General features: G+C 32.6%; 1 protein-coding gene across 1 annotated transcript; it reads left to right on the forward strand.

Moving 5' to 3' along the window:
• The first annotated feature begins 1,362 nt into the window (after positions 1–1,362).
• LOC129224102 (acetylcholinesterase-1-like) lies at positions 1,363–25,497 on the forward strand. The gene is made up of 5 exons (XM_054858508.1): positions 1,363–1,465; positions 17,346–17,889; positions 21,529–21,840; positions 22,964–23,594; positions 25,193–25,497. Exons 2-5 carry the CDS (start codon positions 17,352–17,354, stop codon positions 25,335–25,337), a joined length of 1,626 nt encoding a protein of 541 aa, XP_054714483.1. The 5' UTR covers positions 1,363–1,465; positions 17,346–17,351; the 3' UTR covers positions 25,338–25,497.
• The last annotated feature ends 1,643 nt before the right edge of the window (positions 25,498–27,140 follow it).

Genomic DNA, 27,140 nt, shown 5'->3' on the forward strand with positions numbered 1-27,140 from the left:
CCCCATGATGGAAAATGATGCAACACTAAAGCTTAAGTTACATTTAAAAAAAAGAGAAACTGTACGTGTTTCTGCGGTAAAATAAGCTCATTTAGAAATTCATTGCCCACTAGCTGTGTCGCCCGGCTTTGCACGGTCCACCTCAAAAATAAAAGTTATGTCAAGTGACGCGTGTTCAACACTCAGGTTTGAATTCAGAAAAAAGAAAAAATCAGTAAAATTTTGCGGCAGATTGCAGAAATATAACCAAAAAGTAAACATTTCAAATCGCCCGACGACATGAAAAGCCTTTAAAACAAAATCCAGAGTTTTACTTGTTTATATTCGAGAAAAAAATGGCAACAGATCTTTCGTCTCAATAAGATTTTCTTCACGCTATAAATTTTTATAAAAGCATTGTTGCGGAGAGTTGAGATGAAGCAATCTTTACTAATAATGAAGCTGAAAGTCTCTCTGTCCGAAGGATCTATGGATATTTGTAGGATGTCTGGATCTCTGTGACGCGCATAGCGCCTAGACCGTTCGGCCGATTTTCATGAAATTTGGCACAAAGTTAGTTTTAGCATGGGGGTGTGCACCTCAAAGCGATTTTTCGAAAATTCAATGTGGTTCTTTTTCTATTACAATTTTAAAAACAAAAATATCATAAGATGGACGAGTAAATTAAGAAATTATCATAACGTGGAACCGTAACATGGGTACAAGCCAATTGGCGAGAAAATTCACCATACATTATTTGTAAATATACAGGCGAACCAAAAGACCTTTTAATTTTTATATTACGGGCAAAATGGTGCGGGGGTCACTAGTGAATAATAATTTGAATGGAGGAAAGCCTTCGAAAAATTGGGATTTTATGTCGAAATCTAAGTATCATAATTAATAGTTTTTAATTGATATCTCCGCTAATTTTTATCGTAGGATATGTTAAATAGCCAAAAATAAAGATGGGAAGATTACGAATCCATCGATAACTGGTTCGATGGTCAGTTCACTGTCGTTCGGGAGAAGAAACTTGGACATAGATACATAGGTACATACGCTCAGTTTTTAATAATATAAGATACTAAATTGAATTTTTTAAAATGGAATTTTGATGCTTAAAGGAGGGAAGGGCAAACATTTATTGCACACGAAGAAGTAATCTCAAAAGAAAATTCCAGAAAATAGTTTCATCGAAAGAAGAAAAAAAGAAAAAACTTTTCTCGATTAAAAAAAAACAAACAATCGACTACAGGAACGTACACATTTCAAATATATTTCTTGATTTAAAGCATCTGCTGACGAAAACAAGGTTGATATAATAGAAATATCAATGTAAATGTCTCCTGAAACTCACTTTCTTTAAACAGCTGCTTGTTACCGAAACAAATCATGATGTATCATACAGCGCTTATTTTCCTTCTATGGTGTACTTCCGCGAAAAAGACGTAAGTCAGACTTTTCATCAAGCAATTAACTTAAAGTAAGTTTATTTATCATTTACATCATTACAACGATTCAAAACAATTTTGATTTGAAATTTCATTCAAAAATGCAAATTTATATGTCCATTCATTATTTCACCTACTTGCATAAAACGTTTGAAATATTGTATAGATCCCTAAACTTGAATATAGTCATTGTAAAGGCTACTTAAAATGAAGTATTAAATAAGTTAAAATTATCCTGATGGTTAAGGTAACTTCGAACCATGTGAGAAACGTGATGTTAAACTAATTATTTTAACACTAGTAGTACACCTTTGAACCAAAAAAATATCCAAATAATTAACCCCTTCATTTTTGTGTCATAACATTATGCTAGTTCTATACTTTTTGAACGACTATATTGCATTGAATATTCGTATTACAGTGTAAAACAGTGCGTTCAACACTTTCAAATCAGCATTCAAGACTAGCAGCAAAATAGGAAAATATATCAGTTATAGCTATATACAACGAACTTTAAAAAATATTGAATGAGTATTTCAAACACGATTTTTATGAAATACAGGGTGTCCGAAACGTATTAGACGCATTTTTAGAAATCTTAGACAGACAACAAGTTGTCGTAATAATAAGCGGTTTGCACCATAATACTTCACAGGGTCAAGAATGTTATACGTCATCGTAAATATAAGAAAAAAAGAGGAAAAAAAAGTATATATATATATATATATATATATATATATATATATATATATATATATATATATATATATATATATATATATATATATATATATATATACTAGTGGTACCCGCACGGAAAAATTAAACGGTCTTTTGATTGGCCTGTGGGTCATTCCATGCGAATTTAGCAAAATTCGCAAAAAAGTGGTGGCCGCATGGTAACAGGTTTTTATGAAATTTGGTATACAGGTTTCTTTTATGCCTATATAAAAAATCTAAAATATTTTTGCTTAAAATGTTTTATTTAAATAGTTACATGCGATTGAAAATTGGTCAAATTGAACAGCATTCTCATAAATGCTAAATGTTGCACTTTTGAACGCTTTTATCTTGTTACTATTTAATGAAAACATAAAAGTTATATGTTTTTGCAATCTATGGAATAGGGTAATCAATCTGATATCAGTAAATTTTTCAAAGTTATTATTGTTAACTTTTAACCGAGTCTCAAAAATTGAAAATATTTCAATTTTCTCATAATTAAGCATTTTATTTTTTAATCTCAATCTTTAAGGAATGCATTACCTTTGATGAAATTAATACCCAATATTGTGCTAAGTATCATAAAAAAATACCTTACTTTTGAAGTTGTATTTTAACTCATTTGTCTTCAAAATCAGTTTTAAACTTAGTGACATTTTGTAAAATGATGATTTTCCCCTTCACTTACACACAAAAATTCAAATGAGGGAAAATTCAGACAACTTTAAAATTTTTCAAGAATATAGAGCTGTGTTTCTACAATTTGCTTGAAGAAACTCGAAATTGGTTTTTGATTTCCAAACGTAAAATAAAATTCAGAAAAATAGCATTTTCTTTCTGTTTTATGGGTCAATCCATACAGGTTCGACGGATTGTTGCGCTCGACCATTTTTAATTTTTTTTGAAATTCATATCCCTAAAAGCTGCATATGAAAGATGTTTAAAACCTCTTTTCTTTTTTCTCTCAACTTTGATTTTTTGGAGGTCATCAAAAGTGATTTTCGTAGTCAAAAATGGGACTTTTAGACCTTTGCATTTTGGCCAAAATCTATTTGAATTACATTCATGACATGTAATTTAACGCTTTGATGTTAAAGTGCATAAGTTGATAGTCTTACATGCTGAGTTACGTAGCTGTACGTTAATAATTAAAATAATGGCAACAGGTTAAAGTTCAAGACCAAATGTAAAAATTTTACTCATTTCAAAGGGAGATAATTCACGTAGGGGACGGAAACACAAAATGAAATACGGCAAAAACTAATCACTGGATCCATGCTAAAAAGAGTATATAACTCTTGCTGTGTGTTTGTGTACCCTTTATAGATTACAGCCCCTCAAAATTCGGAAAAATGATAAAAATGACATTTTTAGACCCCTACAAACCAAAAGGGGATTGAATTAAAAATAAAATTTCCTGGCCAATTGAATATTCCATTCACGTACTATACATGTTATACATATTGTTTTTTTTTATTTGGTTTCTAAAAAAGATACATGTCTTTGAAATTAAGCAATTTCGCTAGTCAATTCACACACTAAAACAGAAATAAAAAGTGTAAAAACTTCATGGCATCTTCTTAAATTACGTATATTGTGCCCTATATAATACATTATACTGAAAAAACATATTGTAATTTTAAAAATAATTATTTTAATTTGATAACTTAGAAATATTTGGACATGAATGAGAAGTTTATACTGTGTGGAACCTGCAGGGATTGATCCTTATGTGAAATAATGAGAATTCAAAGAATTTGATAAACGACTAAGTGATACAAAAGCAAGTAAAATTGACATTTATTTCAATTAAAAAAAAATGTACACATCAGCATGTACTTCATAAAAATGCTTTTGAGAAAATTAAACACGAAAAAAATGGTTAGTTTTGCTAAACTTACAAAATAAAAAGAAATAATTAATGAAATTTTACCTTAGTTCAAGTTACTCTAGTAACAAAAATACGCTGATACCAATGACTAAAATTTAGTAGCATCTAAAAGACACTTCGATATATTATGTAAAAAAAATTTAGCAAATTTAGAGCATTCCCTCATTTTCAAAAAAAACATCTGAAATAGAGGAAAAAATGAAATTTTTAGAAATTTTCGATTTTTTTAAGTACAATTTCGACATCAAGAAATTCATAAACAGTTACTAAATTAGAGCAGATAGTTACTTATCGATAGTTTTTCAATCTGAATCATTTTTACTGTTATTTTTTCATTAAAAGAGCTAGAAGAGTGATTTAAAATCTGAAGTAAATTAGCAAAATTTCAATCTTTGTTAATATCTCAGATTCAAAAAAAGATCCGAGTAAATTTTACTTTGCTCTTTCTCAATAGAGATTTGTTTATAGAATGCGAAAATGTTTATTTTTTAAGTGTACGTTTATAACTTATGGAGTTATTGAGTCACAAACTGGCAGCAATGAACTCTGAAAATTTAGGCTTAGGGTAAGCATCAACTTCTAATTTCAGTAACAAAGCAACAAACAGTTTTTAAACTTTCATACTTTGCATTTCCTCATAGATATGCATGGTTTACCTAAATAAAAATTTTCATTGAAATCTGTGACATGTCAGCCACAGCTGATTTGCTCATTTCGCATGGAATGACCCCTGTATATTTACAAATAATGTGTGGTGAATTTTCTCGCCAATTGGCTTGTACCCATATTACGGTTCCACGTTATGATAATTTCGTGTCTCGCCAATTGGCTTGTACCCATGTTACTGTTCCACGTTATGATAATTTCGTAATTTACTCGTCTATCTTATGATAATTTTGTTCTTAAAATTGGAATAGAAAAATAACCACATCGAATTTTCGAAAAATCGCTGCAAGGTGCACACTCCCATGCTACAAACTCACTTGGTGCCAAATTTCATGAAAATCGGCCGAACGGTGTAGGCGCTATGCGCGTCACAGTGATCCTGACAGACAGAGAGACTTTCAGCTTTATTATTAGTAAAGATATATATATATATATATATATATATATATATATATATATATATATATATATATATATAACAAGAGATGTAATTTAAGACAATTTTAAAATAGAAATTCAAAGAAATTGAAAAAATCAACGACATTAAAAAAACTGAAAGAATAAATACAAAAGTGTACCGTAATGCCAGCGCAAAGCTGCTAGAAACAAAAACAGTACAAACATATTCACACAAACAGTCAAAATGCAAATGAAAAAGCAAATGAAAAAAGCGAGAACATCAAAATGGAAAATGAAAAAGGTGAACCCAGGACCAACACTTTCTCAAGGGGGGGATTGGTCCTAAAGTTCACAAGGCCCTTTCTGTCTAGCAAGAGGGAAAGTCCCAATAGCTTGCTACCCTCCCCTAGAGCCTTAGAAGAGAAAGGAATCAGAGAACATACCTTAAGATAAAAGAGCTGAAGAAAGTTCCGGAGTGCATCCAAACGGAATGAGCACATTGAAATTAAAATTGACCTGCACGTGCCAGGCAAAGATGCAGTTAGGACACGGCAGCAGCGGGACATGGAATTGAAAACCGTTGAGTTGAAAAAACCTGGAGTATAGTAAAGTCGAGGAGAGAAAAAAAAATTGGATCGGAAATTACATCAGAAATATTCAGGATAGCTCCTGGCAGACCTTCATAGCTTAGGTTGCCTTACTGCAATAATACAATTGCGCTATACTTCACTCTGCTAGGCAATTCCCTACTTTTCTAATGTAGCTTAAATAAAAAGATTGAGTGACTTTATTATAGTCTAAAGTGCTTTTCATTAAATTAAGATTTTTAGAAACAAAATCATTTCTGTTGCAGATAGTTTTAATTCTGTTAATTTCATTAATCAATGTATTACGAAAAACTTCAATAGAAATATTTGAATCTCATGAAATCAAACGATTAACATGGAATTGAAAGGACATTCGTTTATCAAAAAGATCAATATGCACAGAATTATCCGAAAGAGAAATGTTAAGATCCAGGAAATCAGATTGATTGATATTATTATTGGTGTGGATAAGTTCTAATTCGGGAGGATAAATACTTTTGGAATCATTAAAAAAGTTGTGAGAATTGAAAATAATGAAGTCATCGACGTAACTGAAAGCCCTAGGAATGGATAAGGTGAAGTTTTTTTCAGAGTGGTGTAAGTACAGGTTGGCTAATACTGAAGAGAACTTAGATCCCTGAGGAATACCGTTGACTTGCAAAAAGCAATGTTCACCATTGTAAATGTAGTTGTTAAACAAACAGTAATTAATTAAATCGAACCATCCATTTTCATTAATGTCCAGCGTGTTGCTAAAGTCATAAAAGTATGACATGAAAGGCTCTCTTCTAAGGCTCTCGGGGAGGGTAGCAAGCTATTGGGACCTTCCCTCTTGCTAGACAGAAAGGGCCTTGTGAACTTTAGAACCAATCCCCCCCCCCCCCTTGAGAAAGTGTTGGTCCTGGGTTCACCATTTTCATTTTCCATTTTGATGTTCTCGCTTTTCATTTGCTTTTTCATTTGTATTTTGACTGTTTGTGTGAATATATATATATATATATATATATATATATATATAAATCTCGTGTCACGATGTTTGTTCGGGGTAAACTCCGAAACTACTGAACCGATTTTTATCAAATTTCATACGTATCTGTAATTTGGTCCAACTTAAAAGATAGGATGGTTTTTATAATTTTTTATTGCAAATAAAATTTTTATTATGCATTAATAGTGTGTATTGATTGTTTGGTTCTGTAAATTCTTACTAGATGGCGCTGTAAGTTAATTCATCCTCAGAACTTTTATTCTTAAGTTAATTAAAAATTAAAGATGATACTATGTTACGGATATTGATGGTTATCAACAATATCGCCGTAGAAAGGAGGAGTATAGAAGTCACACTTTTCAATCTAAATATTTAATTCTACAAATCAAGTTGAAATTAATAAGCAGCGTGTAGTTCCATACTCACCACTGCTTTTAAAAACGTATGAAACTCATATAAATCTCAGATTTTTCAGCCAAGTGATCCATTAAATACTTCGTCAAATACGTTATTAAAGGTTGTTATTAGGTAGCATTTAAAGTAAGAGATATGGACAAAATTGCTGAAGAAACGCGATGAGTGGACATAAAAACTGCAACGAAGCTATCTGGCTTCCCCGTATACGAAAGAGACCCTTCTGTACAACATCTTGCAGTACATCTTGAAAACGGTCAACGAGTAAATTTTCCGAAGATATTTTCTACGGAGAGCACTTGAACCACCCAAAATGACCCTGATTTTTTTTTTTTTTTTTTTTTACTTTGTCAAAAACATAATGTGTTTGGCCCAATTCTCAGAAATAAAATTATTTACCAATGCTCCACGCTATTTTACATGCTTTGTAAACAAATCCGAAATGTCACTGATTATTTCCTTGGAACATGTTGGGATTTCACAGGTCCTCAACAATTTTATTTGGAAATCAAGTATCTGCTTCAAAAAGGTTTCTGAATTACTACAAACGTCATAAATGCAGACTTCTCACTGTTGAGAAAAATATTTTTAGTTTCCAGTTTAAAGATTAACTGAGCGTATTTCTTAAGTGTATCGGCTTCAGTTCGATTATGGTGAGTCTACATTGACTAAACTCCCAATGAGAGTGAATAAGTCTCTGGATTCCGTAGCCGAGCAGGAAACGCAGACGAATTAGACCATGATACTTACTTGCAAGTCTGTCTCACCTTTCGCCATGCTTGCAGCATAAGTGTTGGAGCTTTCTATTAAACTTACCTAATCTTTTTCTGAAGGTCCAGCGACACGACTGGCTTTTAGCCTGGGATAGTATTTAATTCTTCAAAGATTCAAGGATAATTTGAGGAAGGTTAATGGATTTTAGTGATGAACTTACTTCATTACCGTCGTCGTGGCCAGATTGACATAACTCCCAATGGGAGGAAGGAAGTCTCTGGATTCCATAACTTTCCAAGTGTAACAAGCTTTTGGTACTTTCTTGGTGAGTCGAAAAATGTGCCAAGATATTAGTTTTAATTTTACTTCGGTTCTCTCTAAAAGTTTCAGAGAAATGATTGTCTCGAATCGGAGAGGTTTCGGAATTCTTCAGAAAGATTTCAGGATAATTTTAGGAAGGTTTCTGACTTTTAGTGGGATACGCTCCTATTTTTTTTCTAAGATATGTTACAGGCAGAAATTGGGCGTATTCGCTGTCCATTATTTTTCAGGACGTTTCTTAATTGTTTTTTGCTGTGTTGAATGAAATTAAAAAAATCTTAGAAGCCACGCAAACAAAGAACACAACATTCATCAACCTCAGGCATAATTAAAAATTAAAGCCAAGACATTGGGACCAAAACTCCACCCAAAACAAAACTGTGCATCCAAAACAAAGTGAATGTTGTTTTGCATTAGTTTTCGTTAAACATTCCCTAAAAGACGGGAATATTTCGGACCGTTAATTGTCGAATGTTTAATACATATCACGATGCATTTCGCGAATTGTAATTATTGGTAGCACACAATCATTAGGAGTTGCATTTTCCAATGCAGGTTTTGCATAATGAGAAACAATATTCGCCATTTGTTTAAGATAAGTTACACGACATAATATCCAACACAATCATCATTTCTGTGGGGAAACTATATAAAATTTATGCTTGAAGATGTACTCCATAGAGTAAACAAACACACCGATATCCAAATCTAGATTTTACACAAAAGATGTACAATGAAGCTTAAGTGTTGATTGAAGATTTATACATTTCAATTTCAAATTTGTTGTTTACTCATTACGGTGTGATATTACCTGATCGATTGGTCACCGACTTAGTTGACACTGATTTGCAACGAGAAAAAACAGTGCAATGACGCTGTCTTAGCTACAATTATTGTGAATAATGAGCCATAACTGACAGCTGGAAAAAAAAATCATAATCACATTGTGCTGACCGTTGATGCTAAACAAGGTTATACAGTTGTCGATGAAAACAAAGCCGTAAACATTCCACCTGAATTTTTAAATTCTCTGGATATATCAGGAAAGCCACTAGACGGTTGAAAATTCGTTCACCAATTATTCTTTTTCACAGTTCAAACACACCTAGATTATGCAAAGGTACACGTTTCTTCATCAAAATTTCCGCAATTTTGACCGAAAAGTTAAAAGGAGAAATTTTTATGTTGCCACGTAAGCGATTAATAGCGTCATAATTTTCAAACATATTTGGAAGGCTCCTTTTTCCGATTTGTTTAGCTTTTGAAAAGACATAAATAGATCTCAAGACCAAACAATGTCTATTTTCGGTTTGGACTTGAAACATACATGTTTCTCTCATGGGCAACTACAGGGTATCCTGAAAAAGACTGACTGTTTTCAATAATTCATAACAATAAAATGGTTAATGATAAAAAAAAAAAAATTTTGCAGAAAATTCATGTGGTGGGCTGTAAGTTTCGTCCCTTAAGTTCCAAAATTTACTTCAAGAAGTGTCCGAAGTAAATTTTATGTGTATCTACGCGAGAATATCGTGCCCACCTTAATGATGGCACAGCAGATGTAAGACCTTAAATCAAAGATAGACAGAAAATTACACCATAGTTTTTTGCAAAATGTTTTAAATAAATAAAATTTCGCAAAATACAATATTTTAAAAAACCTCTGCCCCGGCTGCAACCACGTGTCGCAATTGGAGGAAAAATTGGTGAATTCCAACAATTATTTTTTGACTTAGAGGTTTTCTATCTGCAGCGCCATCTATTGATAAACTTTTGAACTAAATTTTGGAGCTAAGGGGACAACACTTACGGCCCACCACATAACTTTTAAAGCACTGAAAAAACTATTTTATTATAATTAACCATTTTCCTGTCATAAATTTTTGAAAACAGTCAGTCTTTTTCAGGACACCCTGTATCTATCGCCTACTCACGAGTGGGAAATTTGTCATTCCTATTTGTGTTAGCAAAGGACAGGTAAAGCGAGAATATCGTGCCCAACTTAAAGCTTAGATAATTTTCAGTAAACTTTTATATGTTTTTAATGTAGTTAATGTATTTTGTAAAAAAGTTATTGAATACAAACTATAGATAAATTTAGAGGAATAAAATTTAGTGTACATTCTAAAAGAGTATGTTGGTTTATGTTTAATTTCTACGTTCTGATATATTATAATTAGTTTAGATATTTACTATCACTTTCAAGTTATTTTGCTTTTATTTTTGGCCGAAGTCATACTTGCAAAATTTACTAAGCGTAATTATAGCGCTTTAATCATTGAAAATTTAGTTAGTACTTTCTAAATTCAATAATTAGTTAATTCAGCCTAACAGGTACATTATCAATCTCATTTGTTTTAAAATTGGCTTGACTATTTTAAGCTTTACTAAAAATATTAATTAGATTCTATCACAATATTGAGTAAAAAAAATATTTTAATCCAACTACTTCGCCACAGCAACGCATGGCTGGGTCAGCTAGTATATATATATATACTAGCTGAAACTAATATCTTGGCACATTTTTCGACTCACCAAGAAAGTACCAAAAGCTTGTTACACTTGGAAAGTTATGGAATCCAGAGACTTCCTTCCTCCCATTGGGAGTTATGTCAATCTGGCCACGACGACGGTAATGAAGTAAGTTCATCACTAAAATCCATTAACCTTCCTCAAATTATCCTTGAATCTTTGAAGAATTAAATACTATCCCAGGCTAAAAGCCAGTCGTGTCGCTGGACCTTCAGAAAAAGATTAGGTAAGTTTAATAGAAAGCTCCAACACTTATGCTGCAAGCATGGCGAAAGGTGAGACAGACTTGCAAGTAAGTATCATGGTCTAATTCGTCTGCGTTTCCTGCTCGGCTACGGAATCCAGAGACTTATTCACTCTCATTGGGAGTTTAGTCAATGTAGACTCACCATAATCGAACTGAAGCCGATACACTTAAGAAATACGCTCAGTTAATCTTTAAACTGGAAACTAAAAATATTTTTCTCAACAGTGAGAAGTCTGCATTTATGACGTTTGTAGTAATTCAGAAACCTTTTTGAAGCAGATACTTGATTTCCAAATAAAATTGTTGAGGACCTGTGAAATCCCAACATGTTCCAAGGAAATAATCAGTGACATTTCGGATTTGTTTACAAAGCATGTAAAATAGCGTGGAGCATTGGTAAATAATTTTATTTCTGAGAATTGGGCCAAACACATTATGTTTTTGACAAAGTAAAAAAAAAAAAAAAAAAAAAATCAGGGTCATTTTGGGTGGTTCAAGTGCTCTCCGTAGAAAATATCTTCGGAAAATTTACTCGTTGACCGTTTTCAAGATGTACTGCAAGATGTTGTACAGAAGGGTCTCTTTCGTATACGGGGAAGCCAGATAGCTTCGTTGCAGTTTTTATGTCCACTCATCGCGTTTCTTCAGCAATTTTGTCCATATCTCTTACTTTAAATGCTACCTAATAACAACCTTTAATAACGTATTTGACGAAGTATTTAATGGATCACTTGGCTGAAAAATCTGAGATTTATATGAGTTTCATACGTTTTTAAAAGCAGTGGTGAGTATGGAACTACACGCTGCTTATTAATTTCAACTTGATTTGTAGAATTAAATATTTAGATTGAAAAGTGTGACTTCTATACTCCTCCTTTCTACGGCGATATTGTTGATAACCCATCAATATCCGTAACATAGTATCATCTTTAATTTTTAATTAACTTAAGAATAAAAGTTCTGAGGATGAATTAACTTACAGCGCCATCTAGTAAGAATTTACAGAACCAAACAATCAATACACACTATTAATGCATAATTAAAAATCTTTATTTGCAATAAAAAATTATAAAAACCATCCTATCTTTTAAGTTGGACCAAATTACAGATACGTATGAAATTTGATAAAAATCGGTTCAGTAGTTTCGGGAGTTTACCCCGAACAAACATCGTGACACGAGATTTTTATATATATAGATTACGAAAGTTCTTGCCGTTCCAATTTAAAACGAAATTGTGCATGAAATAAAACGAAAAACGTTCTATAGAACTGAGATTAATGCTTACATCATTGGTGACCAACCAGTTTTATTTTCACCTCGGGCTACACCTCATATTAAGAGCGATGTAGCGGGCCGAAACAAATATATTTTTTTCCCCTAAAGAGCATGGAAAAACAAGAAAAATGAAACTTTCTTCCATTATTACTGCATGCTTATTTTATTGAACCAAACTTTGGGTCTGTTTTTTAGACGCCGATACATAACTAATTGGCTTTAAATTTTGCAACTATCATTAATAAGACGGAATGAAGATGATCAGTAGGTATGAAATGTTTCAGTATGTATTTTGCGTTTTATAACATTAAACACAACGGGCCACACAGATAAGCTTCGTGAGCCCCATGTTTTCCGCAGGCCGTATGTTGGGCACCACTGCTATAAGTGAAATTTCCGTCGTAGACCACCTATCTTTATGCATCCATTCCATGGTGAAATAAATTTAAGGCTATTACAAAGGCTAATAGACAAGAAGACAACAATAGAGGCACGTGGGAAAAGGGAACAACTTTTGAGAGAAATCGAGAATTTGTTCTCTGTCTGCAACCTCGAAAATTGTTGACTGCCCATTTAGAATTGAGGCAGGAAATATGCGAGGACAATATCCTGGATTGCTGGCTCAATTGGAAAAAGACAACCGTAACATTCCCTATGTACTCAGCTGGTTGTGAAAGTTCAACTAAATGTTGAAAGTTGGCACAAGATTTCCTCGGTCTATTGTACTTTCATCTCAGAATCGCATACCGGAAAGCAAGTATAGACTACAATAAATTGTATCTGAAACAGGACAAAATTTTGACTTCGAAAGGGGAGCTCTTGAATCTCTCATCATTTCCCCAACACTTTTTTGAAGCCACGATATCGAAAAATTTTGTAGGAAAGCCAAAGAATCCTGCCCCTTGCGTCACCAAACGTAACATAGAAATACGTTTTTGGAATTTCAATTTTGAAAAATTTCCAAGAGAGGGTACACGTATTTAACTTATGATTGAGTACTTTAATGTGCACACACTTGTAATATTTCACTATACAGCCAAAAATTGTATTTTTAAATCTTCGATGGCAAAAAAGTTCTGGGGACATCCTGACACTTCTACGTCCTCAAAGATAGCCTGAATAAGACTTTCAATATCACACCTGAACTTTTTAATACCATAAAAAATTTGAAATTGACTTAAATTCGAGAAAGATTTTTTGATTAAAGATTCGAGAATCCCGAATCTCGCCCCCTTTATGTCACCTATCGTTTCCGAACGAAGCCTGAAGTCGCGTTTTTAGAACGTCAAATTCGAAAAACTTCGGAGAAGAGTCTCCTGACTCAACTTTTAGTAACGTTAAGGTTTTCTTCTAAAAACACCAACGATTGTCTTATTATTTACAATTGAGGGCTTTGATGCAAAAATCAGAAAGTCCAATTATTATTATTATTATTATTAAATTCATTTTTGCGTGTGAACAATATAAATGTTCCGATTGGTGCAACAACGAGACATAAATGTAAAATCCGACCACTGCTTTGTAGTAAATAATGTGGGAAATATAATAGAGTTTATTTTGGAGACTGATGTTATTTGTCGGTCTTACCAAAAATGAGTGCTTACCTGGTTCTTGAATCAAAGCCTTCTATTGTGTTTTTCAGAACATCGAAAAATTAAATCGAAAAATTAAAAAAAAAGTTTTTGAACCTTCGCCATTCCCTTAAAGTCACTAAAAATAGCTTAAAAGTTTACTTATAGGAATTTCCAGGGGTGAACTTCGTAACCCTTTTACTGCACTATAGCTTGAAATTGATTTCAGTTTCAGAAAAAAATGTCACAGACCAAAAAAGGGGCAGTGCACTTTCAGATAGAAGAGCACTTTTTGAGAGAAGTTTTGTCATATAAAAACTGATTTTTTAAACGTTTTGGTGTACTAGGAGCCTACAAAGTCCAATTGTTTTCAATAGTAATTATTTTTAAAATATTAAAAGCTTTTTGATTTTTAGTTTTAAAAATAATGCTAAAAACATTCAGATATATTATAATCAAATTCTTGTGGATAAGCGATTAAAAGTAGGGAGTTACGTTTCAATGATAGGCTTGTGTGAATATTTACCTTTAGAAAAAAAATTTTGCTTTTGTGAAGTTTTGTTGAAACTTTCAAAGGGCAAGGAGGGTTGCTTAAGTTAAGGGTCAAAGGTTAGCTTAAAAGCGGAAAGACACGGTGCCCGCTTGAAAAATCTTGGGGGAATCACTGTAAGGAACCCTGTCGCCTTTCCGTTTAATGTTTCCTAACATATTATAAGAATATGTTTTAAAAATGTCAAAAAACTCCAAAGGAGAGTTGCCGGATTCCCTATGGTAATTAAACGTAGTTTAAAATTGGGTCGAGTAGACTTCAGTTTTGAAATGCATCCAAATGCTCTGAGCCTCCTTCTCTCTCTAACGTGACCAAATATATTTTTGCACTTTTTAATAGTTCAGTGTCGACATGTTTTCTTAGAGAGCCCACGATGATTTCCTTGTTCCATTTATTTTACCAAGGCTAGCCTAAAATTGCATTTCTAAAACTTCACATTTCGGAGGATTTCCGTGAAGAGCCCCCGATATTCTATTGTAAACAAAGATAGACAAGAATAGACTTCAATTTTGAAAAAAAAAAATCGATAGGGAACCCCTTCTTTTCCTTCTCCTTTAACGTTACTGAAAATTATAAATTTGCGGTGTTTGACATCAATTTTGAAAATATCTTTTGGCAAGAAGAGAAGTAGAACCACTTCTCCTGCTTCTTTCTCTTTAAGCCGATATAGAGAGTTTTCGGGGTCCTTCGAGAGTCCCTATTTCTAGAAATTTCCGGGGGAATTTACCTGATTCCTCCCTTTCCTCGTGTCCTTTCTATGTTGTCAGTATACAAGCCTAAAGATGTGCCTTTTAAGACTTGTAACCATTAGTATCCTTCTTTCAAGGAACATAAAAATGTGTCAGTGTTGACTTTATTTTACGTTTCACAATTTTCTTTTTTTTTTTAGAACTTTAACACTTGATTAATAAACTTAAAGGAAAAAATTAACTAGCGGTAGTTCTATGTCTTAGGTCGAACGCGGACGAATCGAGATCCGGAACTGATTAATTTAACTTTTGTAATTTAAAGAAGTGGACCAAAATATTCTTTTGCCGACTGGGCCAAAGTCAGCCAGTCCGCCCTGTATATATAATTTTATATAATTATATATATATTTATATATATATATATATATATATATATATATATATATATATATATATATATATATATATATATATATATAATAATAACAATATAAAGATTAAACAAGAAAGAACAAAAAATTTTTTTAAGGAACGAAAAATTGAAAAAACCCCAAAATACCCTGGGGCCTCGTCAGGGGGTACTCCCCAAGGGTAGGGAAAAACCATGAGATGTTTCGTGAGTGCTGCTGGGAAATTGCCTAAAAAAGTAGCACTAGTCCTGGACATCTCAGAAAACAAGCAAATGGGGGTAACGAAAGTCCAGAATATCAGCATGACAAGAAGTAAGAACAATGAACATTTACAAACCAAAAATAAAAGCTTTATATAAAGATAATTCGAATAATTTCGTAACTAATTTAAACTACAAGAGGACAAAATTCACAAATGAACTCAATATCAAAAGTAAGAACAAAAACAATCAAATTTAAGAAACAGAAAAATTGACCTACGCTAATCCTATACAAGCTTGCAAATGAAATGTGTCGTAAGATGCTCCGTATATTGGTTCTCAGTTAGGGTTGCAGTTGAAATTTGAATCGCAGCTTTCAGAGTTGTTTTATTGTTGCAGATTTTTTTTATATCTAGTAATTTGGGAAATAGATATATTTTTGAACATTTTTTTTCTTGACACAACTCTGAAAATGAATTAAAAAATACACTTTAAAATCAAAATCCTGAGGTTTATAGTACAAAGCTATACTGAGATCTTTATTATTTAGTTGAATATTGATATCAAGGAACTTAACTGACTCACCTTATTTGTTTGTTTCAGCAGCAGTTCATTTCGGTAAATTTCTTTATGTAAATTATGGAATTTATGTGTGGATTGTATGTGCCAATGCATAACTCAAAAACCGTAGTATGTTCTAGAAAGATGAAATTTGGTACTTAGACTCCTAGTGGGTCTAGTTGTGCACCTCTCTTTTTGGTTGCATTCGGATGTTCCAAAGGGGGTCTTTTACACCTTTTTAGGGTTAAGTCATTGTTATTTTCAATGCAAACTCAAGTGGTGTTATAGTTTGGCAAACACTTGGCAATATATTGCCAAGCTTTTGGTCGCTAAGTTTGTCGCCAGCTTGGCGACAAATTTGGCGGGGACTTTCTTTTTTTTAATTTGGTTTCAATTTGGCCGTATTTAGAGATTGGAGATCCAACAGTCATAACAGATTGATGCTGCTCTCTAGCAAATATTCTAACAAGTTTTTGAGCATCAGTCGAGCTTCGGTCTAGCATCCAAAAAGAATAATCTGTTTTCAACCAAGTTGAGTAAATTTTGTATTGAACGTTTTAAAGCTTAATGTATCACTTTAAAACAATATTGAATCACAAATAAACTGTCAATATTGGGAAAATGTATCTGAATAAAACGTTTTCTTTGTTTCGGTTCGCAACAAACTTGGGGTGAAAATATTTAAAGTGTTTCTTTGCTTACTCCGAGGCACTGTTATCGTTAAATTGGAGTAAAAGGAAGCCATGTGATGAGCGCACATCAGCTCGTTTTCTATTGCAAAAGGGGTTCTTCAAAATCCCAAAACACGTATAAGCAGTTTGCTTTCAAATATTGAGCCTTTTTACGTTGCTTTAGCTCTTTTTATTTTTCACATATTTAATAAATTCTTAGTTATACTGTTCTTAAATAGGATCACTAGAGTAACATTTACATATATTATATTTTCTCAGCACCCATTATATTTTCTCGAATGAGAATTTAATTTCTAAGTTTTATATCAGGCAGTACGTTTATACGTATGGAGGTTCTTTAAGAAATATATTGATTTTTTCAATTAAATTTATCTTACATGTCTGACATACTTTTTTCTCACCATGTCGGCGTATTTGGCCTTTAATAAAATTACCTTAGTCAAAATCTGAGTATGATTTTACTTGTTTTTCTCGTTTCAGATTGTAATGTATTTCATATTTTTTATGTTATTTCTGACTGGAATAACATCATCGACAAATTCATCAACTGACATAGTAGTTCCCACACGAAATGGAGCAATAATCGGCACGTCCACTACCTACAATGGTTCGCCGCTTCACGAGTTCTTTGGAGTACCATATGCACAGCCACCAACAGGAGATCTGCGTTTTCGAAAGACTCAACCCCTCACGTCACAGCCAAACATATTGTTTGCAAAAACTATGCCTCCAGCTTGCCCGCAATACCTACCTTACGACTACCCCTGGTATGATAACAAACCCAATAAAAGTGAAGATTGCTTATACTTGAATATTTGGGCCCCCGGATTTGCAACTCAAGAGAAGAAAGCTGTTCTGTTCTGGCTACATGGTGGAGGATACACTTATGGCTCTAATCGCTTGGAAGTATACAACGGGCACATATTAGCAGCAGAAAATGATGTAGTTGTAGTTTCTCCTAATTTTCGGAACGGAGTATTTGGGTTTCTGTCAACTGACTCCGATTTAGCCCCAGGTAATATGGGTAAGTATGAGTTATTTTTCTTTGTTAGTCATTATCTTTTAATCGCTTATGTAGTTCATTCAGTGAGAATGGATGGCGGAAGTAAACAAGAATGTTGCTGTTTGGCGCCAACATTTGCCACTGTCATGAATCACTCATTGGACTGGCGATTCTTCTGGGGAACATTTCGCTTATCTTACTGGCGCTGTTTTCTTCAACCTATCGCCAATCAGACAACGGTATCGCCAAGGGCTACGTTGGTTTCTTTACTTCCACTATCAGTTCTCGGCGTGTTCACTATAGTTTACTTTCATCCCCTAACGGTTTAGTTTCACGAGCTTTCGAAAATGGTGATTTTTATATTCACCCTTTTGAGGGCCAAAAGATCTAAGTTTTGGTGTTTAAAAAAGAATATATATATATATATATATATATATATATATATATATATATATATATATATATATATATATATATATATATATATATATATATATATATATATATATATATATAGCATTTTGTAGTTTCATTTAGAAAAAGTCATAGTGTAGTCCTAAAACTAAATTTTGAATTAAAAAAAAGAACTATTCGTCGATATTTTTCGATACGATTTACAAATCTTCCTAGCATTTGCCAACACAACTCTGAACTTTTCAATGAAATCAGTCCAGTAGTTTCTTAGTTACCCCAATACATACATTTTTGGAATAGTGGGTGGGTGTTTTATTTATATAAAGATATTATTACTTCTGAAGAATTACAAATCACAAGTTTGATTTCGTTTGATAACTGTAGCTAATAAAAAATCTGGAAAATTGACTGAAATAGTTAGAAAATAATAACATTCATTTTTAGGATCTACTCTTCGACTATTTACAAACAATTTCGTATCACTATGTTGTAGTCAGAGAAGTAGGGGAAAAGTAGGAAGATTTGACTCGCTTTAATATATATATATATATATATATATATATATATATATATATATATATATATATATATATATATATATATATATATATATATATATTCTAAATTATGTTAAAAATCTATTTATGTTAGAAAATTTCCAAAAAAAAAAGAAATGGTCCTTTCATTAAGGTTTTTTGAGAATGTCAAATTTGGATTGAACCTTCCTCTCGATGCAGATTTGACCCATCATAAGGGGGTTTGGCAAAAATAGATTAAAAGTTAAAAAAATTATGCCGGCAAGACAAAATGTCTAATGAGATAATATAACAATGTAACGGCAATAATTACTTCCAAACAAATATAGTGAATTGTTAAATGAATTTAGTTTGAATCAGTAGAGGTTATGAATGCTAGAAACGTTACTATCAAATTTCATTTTTAAAGCAACTTTTTGTGTGCCTCAACTGAGCAACCTATCGACATGCGTTTTGAACTGTTTCAACATCTTCTTTTTCAGAACAAACAAATTGAATCTGACCGCCTGAAATGTTCGAAGAAAATGTATAGAAAATTCATGCCCATTCACTTTAATTTATTTATTTATTTTATTTTATTTTTTTGAAAATTTTACTGAATATTTCCAATTTCAATGACACACTAGTTGTTTGGAGGTCTTTAAAATCACCACATTACCCCGCATTATCCGGCAGCCGCAAAATTCGGGGATCTCCAGATTTTCAATAACACTCTCTTGGTCCTTTCTGGCATGCCGGAAAAATCGAGGTTAGGAAAAAAATACTATAAAAAATATATTTTCAGCTTACTAATGAATGTAAGTTCTATACATACCTTAGTAGTATTAATAAAGAGTTTAATTTTGTACAAATATTCATTTTAACAAGAAAAATATTATTTAATAACGAATAATTTTATAAAAAGTAAGTTAAACATAAGTAAGCAAACATTTAAGCAGTAAGTTATCGCCCCTAAAACAGTGCTAAAGAATTTTCCATAGCTATTCAATAAATAAAAATTTAGCTTATCTCTCTAAAAGGAACCTAAACAATTTATTTTAAAAAGTTACGAACAAATCGCAATAACGATATTTGCTTCTGAATCGATTACTTCATTGGCATATGATTAAATTCATTAATAATGACCTACCATAAATAACAAGCACATATTATATGCAATACCCAGTTAATTTGAAACAAGGTTACTTTCGGGATTTAATTATTTATTTGTTTATTTTTTTCTTTCAGTGGTTTGCTTTCTGACTGGAACTGAATGGGGAAATTTACTTTTGTTTAGTTGCAAAATAAACCTCGACTTATCCGGCATGCCGGAAAGTTCGATTTTCCCGGCATGCTGGTCAACCTCGCTTTTTCCGGCATGCCGGATAATGCGAGGTAATACTTTATCACCCCCTTCACTTCAGACGTGAATTGTTTTCCATAGAAGAAAAGAAAACTTCTTTCTTTTGTGTGCTCACTAGTGCTTTTTTTTTTTTTTTTTAAATTTTTCGTGAGTTGTTTTTTATTTTTTTCACTGTGCAGCTTCTCAATATTACCTTTGACGGAAGCTATTTGTGAATTTCCGCGATTAGGTGTACGTTTTCCACCACCTTTGACTTTTCTAAGTCCTTTCTTTATTGATACCCTCATAATACAATAAAAGGTATTTCCGTTACAATATAAAAGAGATCAGCTAATAGTTGAGTAAAGTAAATATGGGTTTTATTTCTTAATAAGGTTACTAGCAAATAAGATTAGCAAATACATGTATAAAAATATAAATTGAAATAAAAACAATTTGCGTTTCAAGAATTGATTTCATAATCTAGAATTAAAGCACTATGTATATTTTATTGAATATACTGTAGTTTTTCCCTTAAAAAATTACTTTTATCCACCTATTACGGTTGACAAACAAAAAAGACACTTGTAGTTCAGCAGATACTAAAAATAATTGGTCGGTTTTTGCCAGTTTAACAAAACGGGAATAGTAATTACTTAGCATAAAAATATTAATTAGGGCGTGCAGTTGTTTTTTTATGTGCTTCTTTATGCCATTAAGTTTTTGTTTAAATTAAGAACAACACATATTTTTACTCACAGTTTAGTTTAAGTATGATTAATGGTTAAAACTTATTTAGCCACAATGTATTGTAAATGGGTAGTCAAGAAATAATTCATAGTAAAGTATCCTGAAACATTGATAAATATGGTAAAAAATACCTCACTAGTAGAAAGTAACAGGTAATAAACTGTATTTCCATTATGCAGAAAATGTAAGAACCAAAGTACATTTATGCGTAAATTCACCCACAAGCATTCCGGATTTAAGTGCGAAATGTGTCCAACAAATGAGCAGTAAACGAAATATATTTCGGAATGGAAGAACACTTTTTCATGTTTTCAGCGTTGCGTTTAATACGCAGAAACTGGTTGATACACAGATTGCGCATACGCATGCTTAGGCACTGGTTTACGTCCAAAAGTTTTTTTTTTTTTTTTTTTTCATATTATTTTTAATTTAATTTTTTTTAAGTAAGTTCCTAAAAAATAAATAAAATTAGCAGTAAAAATGACTTTACTTATGAACTATTATTTTCTTGAGTTGCAAGAGAATATTTTTATTTTTGTATATTCACACCTTTTCAAATCACAAATTTAATCTAAATCTGTGACATGTGTTTTCATCACGACATGGTTTTTGAGTAAAATAACTTTTTTATGATTTTAGGATTGTATGATATTTTGGAAGCTCTGAAATGGGTGAAAAACAACATTGAATATTTTGGTGGGGACAGCATGAAGATTAGTTTATTTGGACAAAGTACTGGTGCTGTTACAGCTGGTCTATTCTGCATTTCACCACTTGCTAAAAATCTCTTTCAGCGAGCTATCTTGGGCAGCCGAACACCTGTGGAATACTCATATGACCATAAAAAGTCTAATTTTGATCTGGGCCAGCGTCTAGCAGAAGTTGTGGGATGTGCAAATAACAGAACGACGCTTCAAAACGATACCGTACTTGTTGTGGAATGTCTAAAAAGTAACTAGATTATTTTTGTTATTTTATGTTTTTTGCGTAAGAATAAATAAGGTCAATCGCTTTAGCTTTTCTCAAAATTTCGGCAAATAGAAGGTGCATATAATGACATAGATCATTTAAACTGCAAAAAGTAATTAAATTATTTAATTAATATATTGTAAGAACTTTTATGTAATACTTATTTGACAGATGTTTAGCAAAATGAAACTTTTGCATTTTATTAAAAGTGTATTTTGCTTTTAATTTCAGTTAGGTTTCATTAGTTTGAGTAGTGTGTAAAGTGCGATAATGAGTTCTTTTATTTATTTATTTTTTACAGAGCAGTGAAAGAATCTTAAGGCAAATAGTATGTAGTGGCTTTTGCGAACTTTGTTCATCTACCGCCTTTTTTTTCCATCCCCACTGAGCCATTCATCATTTTAATAATAGAATCGTTACTTCTTTGTTCCAAGAAACTTTTCATTTTTCCAATGGCTTAAAAAGGAAAATCTTAGTTTTAAACCAAAAATAAAAATTTTCATAGCTGAAAACTTTGTATTACTTAATTTGTTTAGCTTAAAACTCAGCTGTTTACACTACCGCTTTACACACGTAAAAATATTTAATTTTACTCGAAAAAGTATCAAATCTTTTTCTTTTTTAATGTTTAGCCTAAAATTGCTAACATTGCTTCCTATTTTTTTACGATAAATTGCCACTAGTACCTTTTAAAAGCAAGAGCGCTCTCTTGTAGTCAGTACGACTGAGTTCTTAAGTCTTTGTTTTCAAAACGTTATAATATTTTAAAATACATTGAATTACCGAAAACATTTGACGCGCTTGTACTTTGTAAATGTGCGCAGTCTGACCATGGTTGCTGTGGAATTGGCAAACGTCCAATTAGGATGAGTCTATCTGAATGAGGGGGGAAGTGACAAATTTGATGCGTGTGGTTCGCTCATTTTAATGCGACTGTGGTTAATTTGAAGGTTTACACATATCTACAAAAGCTGGCCTTCCTGAATTGTATTAAATGCGTTCATTTCCGCCTGTAAAGCCTGTAGCTTTTCCAGCTCATCGGTGGTCAGATTGCACTTTAGTGTAAAAATTCAAAAACTATTTTGAAACAATCTTTCTTTTTCAGGAGTTAATGCTGATTATCTAGCGAAGGCTTTAAACTCCTTAAGTCCCAGCAATTCAAAGCATTTCAACATTATCTATGGAGATGAACTACTGCCAATCACTCCTGAAACAGCTCTCATTGACGAAAATATAAATGACGTCAGTGTTTTCCTCGGTTTCAACCAAGATGAAGGATCTCCGAACCTCGTCTCCTCAGATATCAATTATTTTGGCCCGTTTGGTGAAAGAAATCCATACTTCAACAAGACTGTTGGCTCAAATTTTATCCAAGACGGACTAAAAGAGTTTGTTGGTGTTCGAGATGTCGTGGAACATTATTTGGGACATTTAAGCGAAAATGATTATCAGCAAGTACGTGAGCAAACCTACCATGCTTTAGGGGATTACATTAAAGCTTGTCCAGTGATTTATTTTGGGGATGGTCTCTTAAGAGCTGGGAAAGACGTGTATTTCTACTATTTCAATCACAGGCCGACTGTCACGCAATATGCAGATTGGATGGGTGTTTATCATTTCTGTCAAGTGCCGTTTGTATTTGGGCAACCTTTAAACAGTAAGAAAGGTTACACACAAGAGGAAATGGAACTAAGTAGATACATGATGACTCTATGGACAAATTTCGCAAAATATGGGTAAGTTAGCTTTACGTACCTTTATTGCAAACTTCAGTAGAATAATTAGTTTTTGCTAAGCTGGCAGTAATGAATTTCGTGCAAAATCTGAAGATTTCAAGAATAGAACATTGTACTCAACATAAATGGAGAGAGAGTAAGACCAAAGAAAAGTTAATTACAAAAACTTTGATACCTACTTTAATATCAAGAATAATGGCTTGTGGCTACAGTCCGACTCTCAAAGACAGGCCAAGACTCTGAACCAGCAGCCTCCCTGGCTTAGATCCAAGGAACTGCTTAATTTGATTAGGAATGAGATCACGAAGTCTGTTGGGTTACCAACTGGACACTGCTCTCTTAATAGGCATCTTAATCTGATGGGTGTTACCGACAATCCTTAGTGTAGAGGATGTCATATGGCTGATGAAAGCTCAATTTATGTGCAAAGGTTTGAGCACTTGGGATACCACTATGTAGATCCCAGGGAACTGCCTAGAATTTCGGTTAGGCAACTGCTGAAATTTATTTCTGTTGCTGGACACCTTTATTAGTCTAAGCGGGGATAGTACAATAGACCTGAGGTCTCAGTGCTCGCGCTAGTTTCAAGCGCTCCCCTTTTCACTTCATACTTTATACTTCATATCAAGAATAAAATTTAAAAAAAATTAAATATAATAACCCTTAAATGCCTCGCAACGCATAAGAGGAAGTCAAAATCCTTTGCTTTCTACAAAATGGAATTTTTAATTAATTCCTTAAAATTACTTACTCCACTTGAGATTTTTCAAATTGTTGGAACAACGAATTCAAAGTTTTAAACAGTAACTAGAACTTTTGTATCAACTTTGTTACTTCTTCCTGAACTCTGCTTTCTAGTGTTTATGGGATTTAGTTCCACCATTATTTCTGCATTAAATTATCAGAAAAATATCTTTAAAATGCTTAACAACTCTACACATAATGTCTATGCTATCATTAATATGACAAAATGGTTGTTATTCATACCGAACTAAAAAATATCTCGCAAAAAAACTTAGCTAGTCAAAATAAAACCTGGGAGTTATTATTATTTCCTTGTAGAAGGTAACTAATATACTTTTTTTATGGTAGATAAACTAGACTTATCAATCAAAGTCTTAAACGGGAGCTTTAAAATTAAAACGACAAAACCCCCTGTTGTGTTTTGTTTTGTTTTTTTTTTTTTCACCTTTTTCTTCTTTATTTTTTTACATATTTATCATTTAAAGTCACGAGCTATTCAATAAAACAAACCATTTTTAGAAAAAAGAAACATTTCCATCTGAAGAAACATCCATTTTAATATTAGAACTTCTAATTCCAATTAATTTTCACATTTTAAACAAGAGCTTTAAACTTAAAGCATGCAAGTTATGTGCCATGTTTTTTTTTTTTTTTCATTAAACATGCATTCTAAATTTTAAGAGACCAATACTTCATTAAGACAAGGGTTTTAGTTTATGGTGTCGCCTAATAGTTTGATTAAGAAATCAATAAATTTTATTCTCATATTTTAAGAAAAAGTAAAATTTATACTAAAAGTTTGTTGACAATGTTTAACTAAAAAAACCATTGATTTATTATATTTTTAATTTCAGGCAACCTTCTGTCAACACGGAGAAATCAACGCCCCAAACACGTAATTACATATACTTAAGAACAAGCAACTGGAAGTCAAGTTATTTAAAAAACCACGAAGAAAACTGTGAGTTTTACAAAAACTATTTTGATCAGCAGGAGTAGTATTTCCCAATAAATTCTTCCCTTTTAAATCTTTGAACAGTTTTTTCACTCAAGTGCAATTAAGGTTCATTTCCTCATCCTTTTATCTTCGACTAATGACAAATATGAAAAATTCATGTTCGTACTCCACTGATAATGCTACGCACTAATTCCTAATGAATTGCTGTATTGGAATATTTTTGTAATAATTATTATACTGATGATTTCATGTGAACATTTTGGTTTACATTTCTTGAACATTGTTTTGGGATTATGTTTGAAGTTTTTTAGAGATTTCAAAATCTTGGAACAATTAGATAACAAACTATCATTTAACAACATTTACCTACCAAGCAATCCTTCCAACCCTCCTTACATTAGTACCAAATTAGTTTCAAAGATTCAGAGTTAATGCGTTCTTAAGACAGGCCCCATTTTGTGTGGACTCGACCACGACCATATCAGAAAGATGGAATACTCCGTTCTTCAGTACACGATAATGTTACTCTTCCTTAGCAATTTGAAGGTATGAGCTCATTCTAAGACTTATATCCACCAAAGATTGGCGAGGTCTACCTTTGTGGCAGGTGTAATAACCCTAGAGTATTATATTTTTTTCTTACAGAGAGTTTACACAAGAAATAGTAACAGATTGATATTACTCAACATGGAAGGTGATGGCCTCGTCAAAGCTATTAACATCTGTGCACGTCTCTCTCTCTCTCTCTCTCTCTCTCTCTCACTTACTCTTTGTATATAACCCAAAATCCTCCTGATTGTCAATATCACTTAGCCCAATATTGATACCGTTGGATACAGGCTATCCGTAGAAAACCATTCCACCATGTCTTAGTCATCTAAACCCTAACGAGCCAGAGGAAACATATATACCATTAAGACTGTCAATTATCACCTCTGTTGGCACCAAATTTGACGACATATAGTCGATTTGGTTGCCAAATTTTACGAGAAATTTTTAGCAAGGCTGCCAAATCTGGCGAAATATCGTCGTTACAAGCAGCGATAGGGCGGAACTCCTTAAGCACACCAGCGAAGACGGAGTTGATGTCGAGTCGCCTGAGATGGCGAACGGGGTTTGGCAAGCAAAGTAAGCTACTGTGAAGTCCTCTAGTGTATTAAATGCCGTAGTGAATTATATGCATTTGTGCATTCATGCAGTAGTGTATATATGTAGTAGTCTATGTGTGCAATACTATATGAATGCAGTAGTGTATTCATGCAGTAGTATACTGCCGTGGGAAGGTAAACGGTAGTATCTGCAGGAATGAGTTTTCGAGATATTTGAAGAAACACGTTTTAATTTAATACTAACAATAGGAAAATGTTGAAATTAGACTTTTTTTCGCGCCTTTTTTTCAGCGGAAGCCAAATAAGCAAGCGGGTGAAATAAAACTAACATACAATAGATGACAAAAATGCAAACAAAATGCAAAATGAAAAATTTTGCAGCCGCTTCACTTTTTCTGCCCACGGCAGAATATTTATACAATAGTGTATGTATGCAGTATATTTAAATACAATAGTGTAGTTATGCAGTAGTTAATCATGCTTTAGTGCATGATTGTTTCTAACCTTCTCTCTTTTCAGACAGCTGTATTACACCAGTGAAACATAGTTCATATAATGTATCACGGTGTCAGGTTCCCAAATTAAGGATTAATTCCAAGACGCATGATCTTCGCCCGGAGCGGCTTTAATAATAATGGTTGAATAGATTCAGAAAATCATCTTTTTCAATATTTTGTACAAAATTATTTCAATGTAGCAACTAATGGGGGACAAAGGTTTTGACATTGACTAAAC

Source organism: Uloborus diversus, chromosome 6 (genome assembly GCF_026930045.1).
Source record: "Uloborus diversus isolate 005 chromosome 6, Udiv.v.3.1, whole genome shotgun sequence".
NCBI classification, from domain to species: domain Eukaryota; kingdom Metazoa; phylum Arthropoda; class Arachnida; order Araneae; family Uloboridae; genus Uloborus; species Uloborus diversus.